The sequence below is a fragment of the Rutidosis leptorrhynchoides genome, chromosome 10 (assembly GCF_046630445.1).
Source record: "Rutidosis leptorrhynchoides isolate AG116_Rl617_1_P2 chromosome 10, CSIRO_AGI_Rlap_v1, whole genome shotgun sequence".
Taxonomy (NCBI): domain Eukaryota; kingdom Viridiplantae; phylum Streptophyta; class Magnoliopsida; order Asterales; family Asteraceae; genus Rutidosis; species Rutidosis leptorrhynchoides.
The window spans coordinates 240,760,577-240,780,214 of NC_092342.1; the positions used below are offsets into that span (position 1 = coordinate 240,760,577).

The following is a 19,638-nucleotide window of genomic DNA, read 5'->3' on the forward strand; positions in this document are numbered from 1 at the left end:
TATTTATAAAACTAATTAAAACTTTAAATACAAATTAAATAACAAAACTAAATTAACTAATAAAATACTAAACCCTAATTAGGGTTTAAGTATAATTAATAATAATACTCCGTAATGATTACTGAATTAGGGTTGTATGTGGCCTGTCAGAAGACCTCATGCGATCGCATGAGTTTATGCCTTCGGGCTTATGCGATCGCATGAGCTTGAATTTTGGGCCAGTTTACGGGCTGTAACTGTACCGGGCTCGAGTATTTATTTTTTTTTTTTCTGTTTTAAATATTTATATAATATAATTACAAAATATTTAAATAAAATTTATATTTTTACAAACTAAAATAAAAATAAAGAAACTTTATAAAACTTATATATTTAACAAAATCTTAAAAATATTTATATTTTTATTTTCTTTTTATATTTTTGAATTTTTAAAACGTATTTTTACAAAAGCGTATTTTAATAAAAGTAAACTAAAAATAAAAATCCTTTTTTTTTATATTAGCGCTGCGCTTCCGGCTTTTAAGCTAGATTTCGATCCCCGGCAGCGGCACCAAAAATACTTGATGTTAAAGCTAAGGGGTATAAAATACTATTAAATTTTACTAGGAAATACTATTAAATACGATACAATTTTACACAAGATATTTATTTATTTAAAAATGGGATATACTTAAACCTTGCTACAACACTTATAGCAGTGTACCTAATCGTACAGTAGTGTAGTTTTTAGTAAGTCCGGTTCGTTCCACAGGAAATCTTTTAAACAAAGTTTAACGCTATATTAGTTTAATTTATAAAAATACAAATATATATATATATATATATATATATATATATATATATATATATATATATATATATATATATATATATATATATATATATATATATATAAGTAATATTATTATTATAAAAGGGGGGTTTTTACCGTTTAATGACCGGTTTGTCGATTTTAAAACTTAGTCGCAGTTAAAACCTAATGTAAAATAATAAAAATAAATATAACTTAATTTAAAGCGTAAAGTCAATAACAATAAGGAAATTGCGATAAATAAAAGTGCGATAAAATAAAATTGCGATAATTAAAAAGTACGATAATTAAAAGTGCAATTAAATACAATGACAATAAATAAATATGCGATAATTAGAAGTGCAATTAAATGTAAAATAAAGGAAATTAAATATGAAATAAAAGAATTATGCTTATTTAAACTTCCGTAATCATGATGTTTGACGTGTTGATTTTAGTTTTATGCCCATGGGTTAATTGTCCTTTGTCCTGGATTATTTAATATGTCCGTCTAGTTTTTGTCCATAATAGTCCATCAGTCATAAATATAAAGTGCGAGTGTCCTCGTCAAATTATCCTTATACCCGAAGTTAAATATTCCAACTAATTGGGGACTTAAACTGTAACAAGGTTTTAATACTTTGTTATCAATTATGCCAAGTGTCCTTGTACATAATTTCACCCCTGTTTTAATAATTTCATAGACTATTAATTCATTCTCGTGTCCGGTTAAATGAACGATTATTCGTACATATAAATATCCCGCCCATCGTGTCCGATCGAGTGTATATGGTTATTTATAGGGACGTCCAATTGTAAATCTTTATATTAAAATTAACAAACTATCATTTAGTTAAACAAATATAAAGCCCATTAACAGCCCATAGTCTAATTTCCACAAGTGTCGTTCTTTTGTCCAAACCCCAATTATGGTACAAAGCCCAATTACCCAATTTTAGTAATTAGCCCAACATCATGATTACTTCGGATTAAATAAGCATAATAATAACTTAGCTACGAGACATTAAATTAAAAAGGTTGAACATAACTTACAATGATTAAAAATAGCGTAGCGTTACACGGACAGAATTTCGACTTACACCCTTACAATATGCGCTAACATACCCTTATTATTAGAAATTAAAATTAAAATTAAAATTAAAATTATAATATATATATATATACGTTTACATATAGATAGAGAGATTGATGGATGGATATTGATGAACCAAACACTCGTTTTTATAGGGCATGTGGGCTGTAAAAGGTGCTCATGCGATCGCATGAGCTTTGCCCTTCAGGCTCATGCGATCGCATGGCCAGCTGGGGAGGCTCAAAAGTCTACAAAAACGTGGGCTGCTTATTTATTTATTATATAATATAATATATATAATTAAATTTAATTATATATATTATATTATATTCTTGTACTCCGTTGATTTGTAATTTTTAGTCCGTTGCGTCGAGCGTTGAGAGTTGACTCTGGTCCCAGTTCCGGATTTTTGAACGTCCTTGCGTATAATTTAATATCTTGTACTTTGCGTTTTGACTCTTGTACTCTTGTAATTCTGAGACGTTTCTTATCAATAATTGGAACCTCTTTGATTGTACTTTGTACTTTTGAGCTTTTTGGTCGTTTGCGTCTTCAATTCGTCGAATCTGTCTTTTGTCTTCACCTTTTATTATTTAAACGAATATCACTTGTAAATAGGACAACTGCAACTAAAAGCTTGTCTTTCTTGAGGAATAATGCTATGAAATATATGTTCGTTTTTAGCATTATCAACGTTTTTAAGCATGTTTTTCTCAGGTGCTTAAGGTTTGCTTGCTTCCGCTGTTGTACTAGTCATGCCTTGTAGACTCCGCTGCACTTTAATAGAGATGTCACCGCATGAAACATTTTATCTTGCATTCAAACTTTATTACTTTTTAAACGATGTATTTGTAACGACCTATGGGTCACGTACTATTATTTCTTGCTATTCGTGGAAGCATACTTTTGGTTGTTAAACATTTGACGTTGGTTAAAACGTCACCTTTATTCATGAATGCAAACTTGTTTTGAAACAACATATAGTATTTGACCTTGTAATGATCCTGTTGTTGATGATTCGTACACGATGGTTTTGTACGGGGCATCACATATTTCGCCGGAAGGATTTGGGTGCCTAGTTATAGGGATTTACGAAGCCTTATTCTAGACGAAGCCCACAAGTCAAGATATTCGATTCATCCAGGAGCCGGTAAAATGTACCACGATCTCAAGGAACAATATTGGTGGCCAAATCTTAGGAAGGATGTTGCTACTTACGTTGGGAAGTGTTTAACTTGTTCAAAGGTTAAGGACGAACATCAAAGGCCATCCGGGTTACTTCAACAACCATAGATCCTGCAATGGAAGTGGGAAAGGATAACGATGGACTTCATCACGAAACTACCAAAGACGGTGGGCGGATATGATACCATCTGGGTTATTATTGACCGTCTTACCAAATCTGCTCACTTCCTAGCCATGAAAGAAACTGATACGATGAAAAAACTCGCTCAACTATACATAAAGGAAATTGTATCTCGTCATGGTGTACCCTTATCGATTATTTCAGACCGAGATGCCCGTTTCGCCTCTAGATTTTGGCGTTCCTTACAAGAAGCTTTGGGAACACGTCTCGATATGAGTACCGCATATCACCCACAAACCGATGGACAAAGTGAACGCACGATTCAAACATTGGAGGACATGTTGCGTACATGTGTTATTGATTTCAGAAAAGCTTGGGAGAAGCATTTACCGCTAGCTGAATTTTGTTACAACAACAGCTATCATTCGAGTATTAATGCCGCACCTTTCGAAGCGTTGTATGGCCGCAAGTGCCGTTCTCCTATTTGTTGGGCCGAAGTGGGTGAAAAGCAAAATCACTGGACCCGAACTCGTTCATGAAACAACCGAGAAGATTGTTCAAATTCAAGCGAGGCTCAAGACGGCCCGTGATCGCCAAAAGAGCTATGCCGACCTTAAACGTAAAGATTTCGAATTCCAAGTGGGTGACCGCGTGATGTTGAAAGTCGCACCTTGGAAAGGTGTAATCCGTTTTGAAAAACGTGGGAAGTTAAATTCGCGATACATTGGTCCTTTTGAAATCTTGGAGCGTATTATACCCCTTGCTTACCGTTTGGATCTTCCGACACAATTGAGCTCCGTTCATCCTACTTTTCACATGTCGAATCCGAAGAAATGTCTTGCTGAACCAGAACTTGTCATCCCTCTCGATGAGCTTACGATTGATGACAAACTCCACTTCATGGAAGAACCCATTGAAATTATGGACCGTGAGGTCAAAACCTTGAAACGTAACAAGATTCCGATCGTCCGAGTTCGAGGGAATGCAAAACGAGGACCTGAGTTTACTTGGGAGCGAGAGGATCAAATGATGCAGAAGTATCCTCACCTTTTCCCGACTCCACCATCTACCTCAGCTTAAATTTCAGGACGAAATTTTCTTTAACAGGTGGGTAATGTAACGACCCGACTTTTTCGACTCTTAATTATATTTATTACTTTCACGAAACTGCGTATTTGTGCGTACTAATTTAGATTTTATTCTGGGATCATTAATTATGTTAATTACTTTTGTTAATGCCTTACAACGTGTTTTTAAGTACTTAGTTGCTTAACATGATCCTTGAATGCATTTACGACCGTTAGTGTCACTTATCGTTTAAAACGAGCTACGTACTTGGTACACATTAAACTTTTGTCATAATTGGAATATTATGACTAAGTAAACATAATTGTTATTTATTTATGACAATTACTTGGCTTTATGGTTCCTTAATCATACTTAGTGCTTACTAATGCTTACTAGTTACCTTAATAGACTTAACACCTTAATGGACTTCCATGGCCCAACCTACTCAACCTAGTGGGATACTTAATGGATTAATTAACCCATGTAATTAAAAATTAGCCCATAAAATTTATAAGACAAGATTACTAGCATGCTTGTGTACCATACTTACACATTTTAACTTAATATCCCATGCCACCCAACATATCACTATCACCATTGTACCACCACCATGGAAAAGCAAATGGTCCCCTCCCCCCACCCAACCCAAACCGTCGGCCACCCCATCCACCACCACCATTTTATTTTTTTTTTCTTTTTCTTTCTTTGTTAAATACCCACATTTCATTCCATTCAAAAACACACAACATTTTTCTAGTTTTTCTTTCTAACTTTTTCTCTCTAAGTTACTTGAAGAACTTGTAAGTTCTTGATCTCTTTTTCTTTCTTTTCTTACTTTAATTCATGAATCATCATCATCATGAACAAAGATTCAAGTTTTGTAACTTGAATCTTCATTACTCTTGTAAGATTTAACTTTGTTTTGAAGAATCTTCAAGAACATGAAGGATTCAAGCTTTTTAGCTTTGAATCTTCATAATCTTGTTAGATCTAAGTTACTAACTTAAGATCTCTTTAATTGTGTTAAAAGATCAAAACTCATGTTTATGATCTTCATGTAACTTGTAGATCCAACACTTTACTTTATGGATCTTCAAGAAAGTTTGAAATACAAGCTTACTAGCTTGATGTTTCTACAAAAATTTAGTTAAGATCAAAAGTTTACTAACTTATGATCTTCTTTAGTTTGTGTACTTTAGATTTGTGACTTGTTTTTTCTTGAAACAAAAGATACAAGCTTACTAGCTTGAGATCTCATAATTGTTGTTAGGAATCCAAGCTCTCTATCTTAGGGTTTCATTTTTGTGTTTGATCTAAGTTGTGTAACTTATGATCTTCTACTTTGATTAAACAAAAGTTCATTTGATTATGTTCATCTTACTTTACAAGATTTAAGTTTCATAACCTATGGTTGTGTAAAAGTTGAAAGTCTAAGTATTATGACTTAGGGTTTCACCAAGAACATGAGATCTAGACTTTGTAGTCTAAGGTCTTTAATATTTATCTAAGATCTAAGTTCTATAGCTTATGGTCTTGCTTATTTAGTTTGATTCAAAGTTTATAGCTTAATAGAACTTGTGATTGTGTTGAAACTAGGAAATTGATGTAACTTTGGTTCATCATCTTGCTCAAACTCTTACATGAGTTGTATTTTGTTTCCTAGTCTTAACTTTGTGTGTTGATGGTTAAACCTTGGTTAAAGTGATGCTAAAACATCAAGAGTTGTACACTTGAGGCTTATACGCATCAAGGATGAGAACCGTGATGAGCATCAAGCACCAAGAAACCCACCGGAGAACTTTCTTTCTGTTTTCAGGGTCTGATCAGGCTCCTGGGCTTCTGGAAAAGTTGATTTCCAGATATTTCGGTTCGAGTAGATGACTTTTCCTTTAGGCCTCGCCTAAATCCGATGTACGGTTTAGAATTTATAGCCTTCCGAAAGTCACTACGCCCTTGTAACGTTGTGCTGAAATTTCTGACCTACTCGCACTTAAACCGTCTCCACGGTCAAAGAAGACGAGTTAGGTTCTGAAAATTGGTCAGCGGTTAGAGAACTCATATACGGAGCCTTGGCCACTGGTCTCACGTCATTTCAGTTTGTATAGAGGTCGTAGCATCTGAACGAATTCAGCCTTTGTTTCGGTCTCTATTCTTGATTGAAAACTTACTTTACTTTTTACGTATGATGTTGACGATGATGATACTTACGACTTACGTACTTTTAAACCCTTTTGGGACGATTTACTGACTTAGTCACTTTTGACCTAGGTTGAGGACCTTTCGGACCGACTTACTTGCTTACTTATTCGTACCGATTTTACTGCACTATCACTGTGAGTTATAGCATCCCTTTTTACTTCAACTATTTTTGGGACTGAGAATACATGCGCTTTTTATGTTCTACTTACTAGGCACGAGTACTTAAACTTTATATATGTGTGGGTTATATAACGGCATAAACTTTCCCCTTAGCTCGGTAACGTTTAGTCATTGGTTTTGAACCGGTGAACGCGAATCTTAGATATGGATACATAGGGTTTGACATCCCCACTCGGGCTAGTCGCGCTAGCATTTAACGGGTGTTTAATACTTCGTAAACTTACGCACTCGCCAAGTGTACTTTTAGGGGGTGACATATACGTTAAGTTAGTTACCAAGTGCCCACGGTTAAGCATATACTTTTCATACTGTTTTGAATACGAAATCTCGTGGCCTACATTACATTGATGTTACAATCAAACTATAACTCACCAACATTCGTATTGACTTTTTAAAGCATGTTATTTCTCAGGTGCTTAGACGTATGTTGCTTCCGCTGTACTAGACTCTCGGTGTTAGATTTCCGCTGCTTATTTTAGAGATCTCAAACATGGAACTTTTTACTTTGCATTCAAAACTTATGTTACATTTGAACCATGGCTTTGTAATGACCTTCGTGTCACGTACTTGTGTTAACGCTTTCTATTCGTAGAAGCATGCTATCTTTTGTAAAACGCTATCTTTCCATGAATGCAAACTTGTTTTAAACAGCATATAGTGTTGTAACCTTGTAATGGACATGTTGTTGATGATCCGTACACGTTAATTTTGTACGGGGCTTCACAAACGAGTCGAGCTCGAGCCGAGGTCGAACTTGTAATATAGCAGACGAGCCAAGCTCAAGCTTAATATATTAGGCTCGAATCGAGCCAAGCTCAAGCTCAAGCTGTATGAAAATTAAACGGGCCGAGCTCGAGCTTGGCCGTGTTCGGGCTCGGCTCGGCTCGTTTACAGCCCCAGCGATCAGCTTAATGGGCCTGCTTCAGTTTGGAACCATATTATAGCCATTAATAATATACTTGTAATGTCGGACTCAATTTTACATCCATGTTTGAGAAACTTACAGGAATAGGTGGTGCTACACAGTTTTGGAATCACTTTTGGCTAGGTGAACAACCTCTTGAAAACACATTTCCAACTATAAGTAAAAAAAAAAAGGGCTCGCATCGGGAATCAAATTTATCGTGTGGGTAACATTGTTGCGAGTACATGATGTTGGTTTTGTGAGCGTTTTGGCAGGAGACTCAACGAGCTGGAAGAACATGGAGGGCTGATTTCAATGGTGTAAGTCTTCAACAATGACTTCAACAAACGGATGTGGAAACTTGATAGTTGTGGCATATTCAGAGTCAAATCATTTGCTAAAGAAATAGATCACAAAATTCTCTCTACCATCACTCAACCAACATTATACATGAGAAACAAGTTGGTGCCAGAAAAGGTTACTATCATCTTTTGGAGAGCTTTACAACAAAGAATACTGGTTCGTACGGCTCCCGACAAAGAGGGTCCTGATCTTGATTCGGTTCATTGCCCGATGTGTGATGATGAATTAGAGACGGTCACTCGTTATTTTCATGCAAGCATGTCATGGACGTCTGGACTAGGATTCATAAGTGGTGGGTTTTGATATGCCAACTAACCCAAGCATGATATCATTATTCAAAAGCAACAACAATCCTTCATGGTCAGTTGAAGATTCTAAAATATGGTAGGTAGTCACTTGGGTCGTAGGATATTTACTTTGAAAGAATCGTAATCAAAAGAACTTTCAGGGTAAAGTTTGGTGGGCGCCCTCAATTGTAAATGAGATTTAAATTTAAACATACGATTGGATCTCCAAAAGACGCAAGAAGAAAAATCTATCTTGGCACCTGTAGTTATCGAGCCCTTCGCTTCTTTGCTTAATCGGTCGAACTGGAGTTGGCTAAACTGTGTTTGGTTTGACTACAAATCGAGGTGACTAGGTATCGTGCTACATGTCCAAAATGCTCATTACTATATCGATGCAAGTGGTGGTTGTAGGCAAATTGTGCAATTTTCTGTGTACAATTTTGGCTTTTAAAAATAAATAAATTTACAATTACAAGCATAAACAAAACAAAATAAAACAAATTATATAATTACAATTACAATTACTACAAATAAAACAAAACATTCTAAGAATACAAATTATAAAATCATTTTAAAAAACCAGTTTACGGGATATAAAAAAATTGCAACATACCAAAACATAAAATTCATTATTATTAATTATTTGTTTTGAAGATAATAAGATTTTTAATTAAGAGTGAGTAAACATACAATTAAGTAAACACACAAGTTCATAAACTTACATTTGATCCGAACATTTATTATGAATATAAACTACGGACAATCGTGTGATCTAACCGTAGCATCAACCATAAATGACTGATCAAATTACAGTTTTAAATCACTTGATAAATTTACAATTTAACAAATGTGATATGTTAAACCTTAAGAACCATGTAATTTTGTCTATTATTAACGCTTATTTTGTGTCATAAAAAATCTGAAACGTTAATTCAAGTAGATTAATTTCTAACAACACAAGTAAAAAAACGTTTTCACAAACAAATACCGTTGAAATGGTAAAACAAATACCGTTGAAACAAAAAGACTAAAGCTGTATTCTCGAGATTTTTTTTTAATGGAAAGGAAAGGAAATAGAAAGTTTAAAAAATAATATTGATTTTCGAGTTTTTATTTTAAGCGGAAAAGAAATGATAGTAGATGATTAAAAAGGATAGTACATTAACTTTTTGTTACCAAAACACTCCGCCCAAATTTGAATAGATTGAGGAGGATAGTAAATCACTCTCATCCCCTTCCCCATTCTTTTCAGCTCCAAACAAAACTCGAGAATGCAGCGTAAGGTTAACCCGTGGAACCAAAAGCACAGGTTCACAGTTACATTATGGTTTCAATTGTAACTGAGAACTACAGAGTAAAAGTCTAGCACTAAATGAGACTGGGAAATAAGCACATTTTTAGTAGAACAAGCAATAAACATAGAAAAAGTACGGAGTAACAACTAAAATAAAATGGTCTTCAATCTGAAACATCCAAAACTTTCTTCAACAAAAAGTAAATATCATGCAGATAAATAAAAACATTCAATGTTCAAACTGAAACCTACACAGCTTAAAGCTGGTTGTTGCTGACGGTATTGTAAAATAAGTTGTTCATTCCTAGTAGCGTCCGATACCCCAAACCCTTACAACTCCATCGGTGTAACCACTGAACAAGGTGCTTCCGTCTGCACTCCAGCTCAAACTTGTGCAGTAGATAACCTGCATTGTCAAATGCCAATAAGATAGATTTCAAAATACACATTACGATCAGAATAGATTATTAAAAAAAAAACTTAATTTTAACTGCAGTTATCTGCTGCTAAACACAAGCTATCAATTTCAAAAAGATCAAACTAATAACGCCAGCACATAAACCATATTAATATATACAAAAACCTTTTCATTGTACTTCTGATTTTTAAGAAAGTTACAGTTTCTCAGGTAATATTTATTATTAGTGTGATGTGATGTATACAAATCAATAGACTCAAAAGACCAACGTGGAGAGATCTACAAAATAAAACCCATTGTAAGACACCACAGTATTACAAATTCACCATTGTATAAACAACCCAATTATTAATAACATACTGCCAATACTAATTACATTAGCCAAGTGAAACTCATCAAATCAACCCCAAACCAATCAATAACTATGATAAGAGAAACATTATAACTCAAACCAACAATTAGCTGACTAGTGTAACATAATAAATCTACAAAAAGACTTAGTTATTCTGTAACTTACTATATAATGTATTAATATACTCTCATGCTATTGTTTATGTACTGTGCCCATATTATTGAAAATATGAAAGACCAATAAGCTAAGCTTTCTTATAAGATTATTACAAAATTATTAATCCCAAAGGCTCAAATTATAAGCACATAAACACTATGCAGCATGTTTTAATCAACACCAGTTTAAAAGCTTAACCAAAAAAGCATTCCTAAACTATTACACCACTCAAGCTTCCATATGTTACTAGCTAATATAACTAACAAAAATACAAGATATTTGCAGCAACAAACTTCTTTCAAAATTATAAACAAGTAACTACTCTAATTAAACATTATTAAACCTTCAGCAAATAATTACTTTAATTAACCATTATTAACCCTTCAAGATTATAAACAAGTAACTACTACACATATATTGTAAAAAATAAAATGCATAGACAAAGATATACCTTAGTTTTGCCAGCATTAGTTTGAGTTGCAGTTCCTTCAACAGCCATTTCAGATTCTTGCTTCAAATCAACCTTCAAATCCACCACAATACTCTTGCTCTCAAGATCCCAAATCTTAATACTACTCTCAGTAGCGGCACACAACCAATACCTATTTGGGCTAAAGCACAAAGCATGAATAATTGAAGATGAATCCAATGAATACAATCTCTTCCCCTCAGCCAAATCCCACAACAAAATCATACCATCTTTACCACCACTAGCACACAACGAACCATCAGGTGAAACAGCAACAGTGTTCACATAACCCGCATGGCCAGCCAAAGTTGACCTCAACTTACAATTAGTCAAATTCCATATCTTCACAGTTTTGTCCCATGAAGATGACACAATTGTTGGCTGTAACGTATTAGGGCTAAATCGAACACAACTTACCCAATCAGTGTGCGCATCACCGTCTTGAATAGTGTACTTGCATTCACCTAACGTGTTCCACAGCTTAATCGAACGGTCACGTGACGCAGAAACGATCTGACGGTTGTCGATTGAGAACGCGACGGAGAGAACGTCTTTGGTGTGACCGACGAAACGGCGAGCGGTGGTTCCGGCGTTCAGGTCCCAGAGACGGAGCTCGCCGTCCCATGAACCGGAGAGAGCGAATTGGCCGTCGGATGAGAGAACGACGTCCTGAACGAAATGAGAATGGCCGGTTAAACGGCGTTGTGCGACGCCGTAAGTTTTGTCTTCTTTTGTTAAACGCCAAACGATGATTGATTTGTCACGGGAGGAGGTGACGATCATGTCGGAGTTGTCGATTGGGCAGGCGATTGCGGTGACCCAATCGGTGTGGGCTCTCATGGTGCCACGTAGGACGAGTGAATCGGCCATGATTAGGTTTAGGTTAAGCTAAGGTTGATGCTGGAAGGTGAAGATGTGAATGTGGAGGCAGTGAGAAACCCTAATGGCTGAAATGATGTATTTATAGTTGGATTTTTACGGTGCAAGGCCCATTAACAAAGGATGTTTTGGTATTGGTTTATTCAGGCCTTTTTGGCCATTAAACTATTATCGTTTTCTCATTATTATTATTATTATTATTATTATTATTTTTTTTTTTTTTTTTTTTTTTTAGAAAACCAGACGAGATGAAGTAAAAATATTAGTAATTAATTAAATAATCAATTAATAAGTTTAAAAAAAAAAACGAGAGAAAATGAAAGTAAGAGCGTAAAGACTTAAATAGTTATATATGCGTATGAATAGGGGTGTTTAAACGGTTGATACTATCATTTATCCTAAATGAAGTGTCGGGTTTGACAAACGAGAGATCACAGTTTCTTAACGTGAAATATAGTTTCATGTCTATGAAATCGTAGAGTTGGCCTACTGTTTTGACAATCGAAGATTTGTTCTCTTGGCGCGATACTCTTCAAGATAACGGGTCCTCTTGGGTCGTTTGTATTGTATCTTGGTTGCAACCCTATGGTGTATTTGGCGCTACAAAACAAAATGTTCAGATGAACGCTACAATGCCCAAATACAACCAACAACGCGTGCCAACAATAACAATATAAAACCGCCGATGTAACCAAGGCGGAACGACACAACATCAAACATCTGCATCACCTAATCACATCATACTGCATACTATTGTGACGTAAACCACCTACAAGAAAACCAAACCTAACAAAACTTCCAAGCCAAGTCGAAGTCAGCAACATAAACATCGCTCCATATATCCCATAATAAACAGCACCCACCCTCTACATCGTAAACCTGCCACAAAACCGCGTGTCGGGCAATCCAAGAACACATGCTCGAGATCACAATCGGAAATTGAGAAGACACCTCATTAGCCAGCAAATCCAAGAAGAACTTGAGATATTCACTCAGAGAATCTAACCAATCGAAATCCTAATTTCGAAATTTATCATACTTATTGTTTCAATACAAATAAATGAAAAGCCATCTTGAGCCTTGAGCATTTAACGGATAGTTACCGAATTCCCATGTTCTAAATTAATGATTAATTACTTGTTTCATTACCAACTTTATCTCTTTGAAATTAATTGTATAAGTTACAATCCTCATAATCTTTTTCTACACCTTTTCAAATGTTTTCATTTATTTCTTGCATTCTCACATATACACAAACTCAACAATAAAATACTTACACTACAATTATGAAAAGTATTGTTTGTTTTTTAAGATGTTTTTGTTTGAAGTCTGCGAACCATATCTGTAGAGAAGATGTGGTCTGAAGGTATGTAAAAAGCTGTTTATTTTTTATGTCTGCCAAATACAATTATTGTAATCGTTTATATTTTTTTTGAACGGCGATTTTTTGACATCAGTAGATCATTTCTTTCAACAACCCTCATCATTTGCCCGTAACACACACGTTCGAGCGGAGACCCGAACCCGATCGACGGTACCCGGGTTTTACACTTATTTTTCGTAACTTTTTATTTTAATATACACATGTTGATAAATATATTGTAGTTACTAATTCAACATAATAATAAAAATAATAACATTACTTTCATTCATTGTTTACGATTTTCATACAAAAATAAATCATAAATAAATAATTATACATTTTTCCATTATGCATCTGTTTCACTATACTTCAAAAAAAAAAAAATTCCTTATACTAGTCCATGTAATTTTGGGCCATTTTGCTTGTATTATCCTTGGGCCGAAAAAAAAATATTATCCTTGTACGGGTCTTGGGGCCCTTTTGCTTCGCACCGTCCCGGGCACTCAAATTCTCGGGACCGGCCCTGTACTAAATACATAGAAAAAATGGCTGCGCTAATTAATTCCTATGAAGAGATGACTTCACTTCCTGCAAAATTCAATGCCTTGCTAATCAAACGAAACTACCCCAAATCACAATTCACAAAGTAAACAGTACCTACACATAAGGTGTAGCAAAACGCTAGTTACTCAATAATAGCTGAAGAATTCAATTGTAGCTAACATAAATGAAAACAGTATAAGAGTATGTGTTACCTGATGCTGCTGTTACAGTAGATGCACAACCTCAACATCCAACTTTGAAACATATTTAAAAGCCTCTAAAACTCTCGACAAAATTAAACATATCATATACCAAATTGAATTCAATTTTTATCCAACTTTAACTATTTTATAATTACAAACACGCAAAGTAAGCCCGAGAGTCATTTTTGACACTTTTAACAAAATGGTAAAAAATTTCTATATACGACTCAAATTTCAGTCTGGGGCTAACTTGTGCTAACCAAACTCGTGTCACAACTTAAAAAGAAGTTTTCTCAAAATCATGCAACGGGTCAAAGTAGATTCTTACGACCCAAATGGGTTATAACTTCTTACTTTAACCAAAAATAGCATCAACACTAATTTTTAAGAGACCAAAACTTACAAAACTCACTCACTTCAATATATAAGACGTGTTCCCAAAAAACATAGAATAACAACAATTAACAAACGTGAATCATTGTACACAAAATACCTTCAAACATAGGCGTCAACGATAACGAATGTGCCAAATGGTTTCAGATTTTGCAGTGCTGGAAATAATAGCAGCTAGCTATATAAACAAAAACACCAAATGAAAATTCAAATATAACAAACCAATAAAGACCAAATAAAAACAATTTCACACTAAACAAAACTCAAAAATATACGCTTTACCAAATAGTATATTTGGGTCCCTTCACACTTATGCTCTAATGTATGGGTACATAAGAATTCACAATCCATGAATCACAGTATCTTTGGGTCCCTTCACAATACGATTGTCACTTGTGAATTTCATAAAATAGGAATGATTAATAAATAAAATATAAACCGAACTTGTGAAACAAACCTGGAGGTGTCTGATAAGTGGCATGTCCTTCTGGTTGCCCTCTTTTCTCGCCAATGATCATAGATGGATTATTGAATTTTGCCTATTGCAACGGACTGATTTTCGCAATTAGCTCTTCAATTTCTTCAGAAGTAAATTGATCACGTTTTTGAACATACGAAACCTTCTCAAACATATCCATTACCTTCTCAAAAAGCTCGTCATAGATCATATCGTTTTAAGTACCTTCTTGCAAGACAATATGGCTTTTAGAGAATGTCGTTTCAAGTACCTTCTTATAAGGTCTCGCCAAAAAACAACACCACCAACACCAGGGACTTTAGAGATTCATATTCATTATTAATACATTTCTTTTGCCTTTTCTTACTTCTCATTATGGTATATAAAACTAATTTACAACCAAAAGTGTAATCAATATCTCCAAAATATATACACACAATGAGAAAGCCAAAAAATAACACTAAAAAATAACACTCTAACTACTGCATTAAACGCCAAAAATAACACTCAAACAACTAAATACACACAGAAATATAAGAAAAGCAACATAACCTCAAAATCCCCACTATCAGCCGTCTTTACATTTTCTGTCGGGACAAAACTCACTATGAAATTAGAACTACAAACACCTGTAAAGCAACCAACCTGCTAAAACAAAACGTTGTTGGAAAGCAGATAACCGAAGAACATCTAAAATCCTTAAAAAATAACCTTTCAGAACAATAACATTTACCAGTCCATTATGACAGTGGTGAGAACGAAAAGAACACCAAAAAATGAAAACAAAAAACAATGCCACGAAAAAAGATAGTCAATTACACTGAAATATAATCACCAAATTTGCCAATCACACTATGTTAAAAAAATACCTTTGAAGGGAACTGAATCACCTACAAAGATGGAGAAGAAGCAAATGAACCCATCTAAAGTAAACAAACATCACTAAATAAAAAATGAACCCATTAAAACTAAACACACATTTGTGAAGATTTCTATTTACAACTTTTGTAAGCTTAAAAGTGTGTCGAATTAAAAGTGTGTCGAATTAATACAATTTCTACTACACGGGTTTGTTCTAATAATCATACACAATGTGTCGTAGAAAGGGTACACTATATTAACATTTTAAAATAAGAATTAACCACAATGAACAATTAATGTCACTATCACATGTAATAATAGGTAATGATTTCTTAATCTATACTCTCAAATAACCATATATAGCTTACTAAAAACTATGATATTACCTAATTTATATATTCAAATTCGACATGCGTGTCGTAATATGTGTTTACGATGAGCTGATTAAGCAGCTAGTTTAGCACTTAACATTCCATGAACTTAGCCAAACCATATAAAATTTCCTGAATTCAAACACTCATTGACTGATATAAGTAAGTTGCAGTACCTACAATATGTGTACTTGAGCTGGCTTTTGTGCTTGCATCACTTCTAAAAAAGTAGCAAACCTTGTCCAAATTTTCAAAAGAATCTACTCATCTTGGATCCCAGCCTTAGATAGCCTCTTCGATCAACTACAGCAAGCCATCGTGGCCAAAACCAACTATCATCCTGCAGCAAAAGCACTTTATTAGAGATATATATATATATATATATATATATATATATATATATATATATATATATATATATATATATATATATATGTATGTATATATATATGTATGTATGTATACATATATATATATATATGTATGTATGTACATATATATGTATATATGTACATATATGTATGTATATATATATATATATGTATGTATATATATATATATATATATATATATATATATATATATATTATATATATGTATGTATGTATACATATATATATGTATGTATATATATATATATATGTATGTATATATATATATATGTATGTATATATATATATATATATATATATATATATATATATATATATATATATATATATATATATATATATAATGAAGTGCAAAGAACTATAATGAAAGAAAGATTGATACCTTAATGTAGACTATAATCAATTTTATCTTCGTCATTGCAACAAACGCCTTGTGTGGATTAAAGAATTGATACAATTGAATTAACAAATTTTGCTTCCCAAATTAAGTACTAATTATTACATACTCCTTCATTTAAAATTATGAACTTGTCTGCTCCAGTATCCAAAATTATTGTATGGCCTAATATTGACCATCAACAGTCAAGTTTTATACATCATATTTCTAATCTTCAAAGAGTAGATCCATTACCTGAATATACTTGGCACCCCTCGGGATACCTGTATATATCAACAACCAAATAAGCAACAATCTACAATGAAGATATTTTGTACTCGCTTTAATAGATTATTAGCTATTAGATTAGATTATATTAAGTAAAACGGGAGGTGGTAAAATGGATATGGGTTTAAAACAGCTAGTTCGTTCATAATGTCAAAATGCGTTTACTTTGGTTTGGGTTGTGTTAGCCTGGAAACACTTGCCCAAAAAGGAAACTGTAATTACTATATTACTAAAATAAATAATAAGTTTATAAATATTGATCATGAATGTTATATTATTCTAATTGTGTTTATTTCAACTCATCAATTGGATACGACCATTCAACTTTTGACTGGTACAATATATATTTTCTGAAGAGGTAAATACTATAAACATTAAGGCAGGCTTTATGTGTCATATACTCGTATAAGAACAGTAAGCAATCTACAAATATAAAAGCATTCAGTATGCACATAGTTAGGTCTTCTGCTAATATTAAAAACATTCACCTAACATTGTTTAATTACCGTAAAGCTGTGGTAAAATAATGTATAATGATACCAACAATCATACAAACCATTTCTATAAAACCCATGAAGAAAATTTAAATTCAAGTTATAACTTAAAGTGATGCATAAACTATATATCATGTCTCTGTTTAAACAAATGGCATACCATATGACTGCATTTCTCTTACACATTTCATCAAACACCTTTTATGCACTTTGATAATGACTATCAATCTTCATTCATTGAGCACCTACATTTAGTACAACACAATAGAAAATAAAATTTGATGGCACATAGCATAAGTGTAAAGCAACACAGCAATCAAAATTTTTTGAGATATGACACACTACTTACTTCCATTCAACAAAACTTACTTCCTGCAACATTAAGGAGGTAAGTTTAACTCATATAACTTGCAATAAAAAAAAAAATTCCTATAGAGGGTAATTACAAATTGCTTACAAATCACTTGTTTATATATTCTCATCTTCTTAAGTTCGTTTTTGAAGCATAATCTTAGTATAAACAACTCAAATCCCACTAATTACACAAAAAAATATGATCAATTTCATAAAAATTTAACAAAAATTCATACCTTCAAGTGTATGTTGCAAAAACCCTCATGGATGATGATTTGGTTGGTACAAAAAGCCACAAAATTCAAAACCGTAAGGTTAGATGAAAATCGCACAGACAAAAAGCCATAGAATCCACAACCCTAGGGTTAAATCGTTACCGCTGCCACCCAGTAAATAAAGCATCAGACCATATGATTCTTCACAGGTTTAATGTGCGATGACTGGGAAGGATTCAAGGACCCTAGATTTGGTGAACAATCGAAGGAGAGCGGAGAGGAAGAACGTCGGCATCAATGAAACATGGGTTTTTTTTTTTCCTAACCTGCTACAGTGTAACAGTAAAGTGAGGGTACTGTTATACTGTAGTACTGTTATACTTGTAGTACTGTTATACTGTAGTAGGGAATTACGGAAAGTAGTATGTTGTTAAATTGCATGATTTTTAATTATTTTATTTATTAATCATAACAAAAATTTAATAATTAATTTATCTTTTATTTATTTTGTTGAACACGTAGTATTAAACAATGATATCATACATAACCAACATTTGCAGATGAACAAAACTAATTTAATAAATTAAATATTTTCAAAATATGATACACCACGATATTCTACACTGATGATGCAAATATCATTAAACTTGATACACGATATTCGATAAAAAAAAAATATACAGTAATCTAACATCGAGTTTTTTATCCAGAAAAAAGACAAAATTGCTGAAATGGTCCCTATGGTTTGTATCAAGATGTTGATTTAGTCCCTATAATTTTTTTTTGACGAATTTCATCCCCGTGGTATGTCAATGTTGCTGATTTAGTCCCTATTTCTGACGGAGGTCTAATTTGACCGTTAAATCTGATCAAGTGCAATGCATATGAGGGTAAATGTGTCTTTTTGCTTCTCATATTCTTAATCTACCTTATCTTTTGTACTTCATCTTCCTTCCCAATCACAAACCTAAAAACTTAACACATACCATAATATCCCCCCAAATTAAAATCCATCTACATCCTCAAAATTTTGTTAAAGCTAAATATAAATCAAACAATAAATTAAAGATTATGCAATCATCATCATCCTCGTGAACCCACTAAAAAATCATAACCTCAAAACTTAAAATTAGAAACCTAAAATTCAAAAAAGAAATCATGGTATTCGATTATGTTGTTTCCGTGTTTACATATCCCATTACAATATCGCCAGATCTTTAATTATGTTTAACTCACAAATTCTTAATCTAGAAAAAGGGTATACAATATTCATCTTTTACCATCACTTAGACATATCAAGTATCTTAGTACAACCTTCCATCCAAACAACAACAAAAAGTTCATGTTACAAACAAAGTTCATCAGAATCTAATCGTCCTTCCAAACAAAGTCAACCACCATCACTTTACTTCAATTATTATTACCTAATATCTCTAAAACAAAAACTAAAAAAATAATAATTAACAACAAGAAATAGATTCATAAACAAATTGTGGTTCTGGAACACGATGGCAAGCAAATCACATAAAACCCCTTTTTTCAGCAACCCTTCACATGTTTCCGATAAGCA

General features: G+C 33.3%; 1 protein-coding gene and 2 long non-coding RNA genes across 3 annotated transcripts; all 3 read right to left on the reverse strand.

Moving 5' to 3' along the window:
• Positions 1-9,609: 9,609 nt before the first annotated feature.
• LOC139871988 (small ribosomal subunit protein RACK1-like) lies at positions 9,610-11,798 on the reverse strand. Its single transcript, XM_071859759.1, has 2 exons — positions 10,862-11,798; positions 9,610-9,890 (listed from the first exon to the last, which is right to left on the reverse strand). Exons 1-2 carry the CDS (start codon positions 11,747-11,749, stop codon positions 9,789-9,791), a joined length of 990 nt encoding a protein of 329 aa, XP_071715860.1. The 5' UTR covers positions 11,750-11,798; the 3' UTR covers positions 9,610-9,788.
• A 1,700-nt stretch (positions 11,799-13,498) lies between these two features.
• On the reverse strand, positions 13,499-16,276 carry LOC139872958 (uncharacterized). The gene is made up of 3 exons (XR_011767218.1): positions 16,126-16,276; positions 13,877-15,362; positions 13,499-13,778 (listed from the first exon to the last, which is right to left on the reverse strand). It is a non-coding gene; the product is annotated as an uncharacterized lncRNA (long non-coding RNA).
• Positions 16,277-16,734: 458 nt separating this feature from the next.
• On the reverse strand, positions 16,735-18,261 carry LOC139872959 (uncharacterized). The gene is made up of 3 exons (XR_011767219.1): positions 18,090-18,261; positions 17,660-17,744; positions 16,735-17,001 (listed from the first exon to the last, which is right to left on the reverse strand). It is a non-coding gene; the product is annotated as an uncharacterized lncRNA (long non-coding RNA).
• Between the last annotated feature and the right edge of the window lie 1,377 nt (positions 18,262-19,638).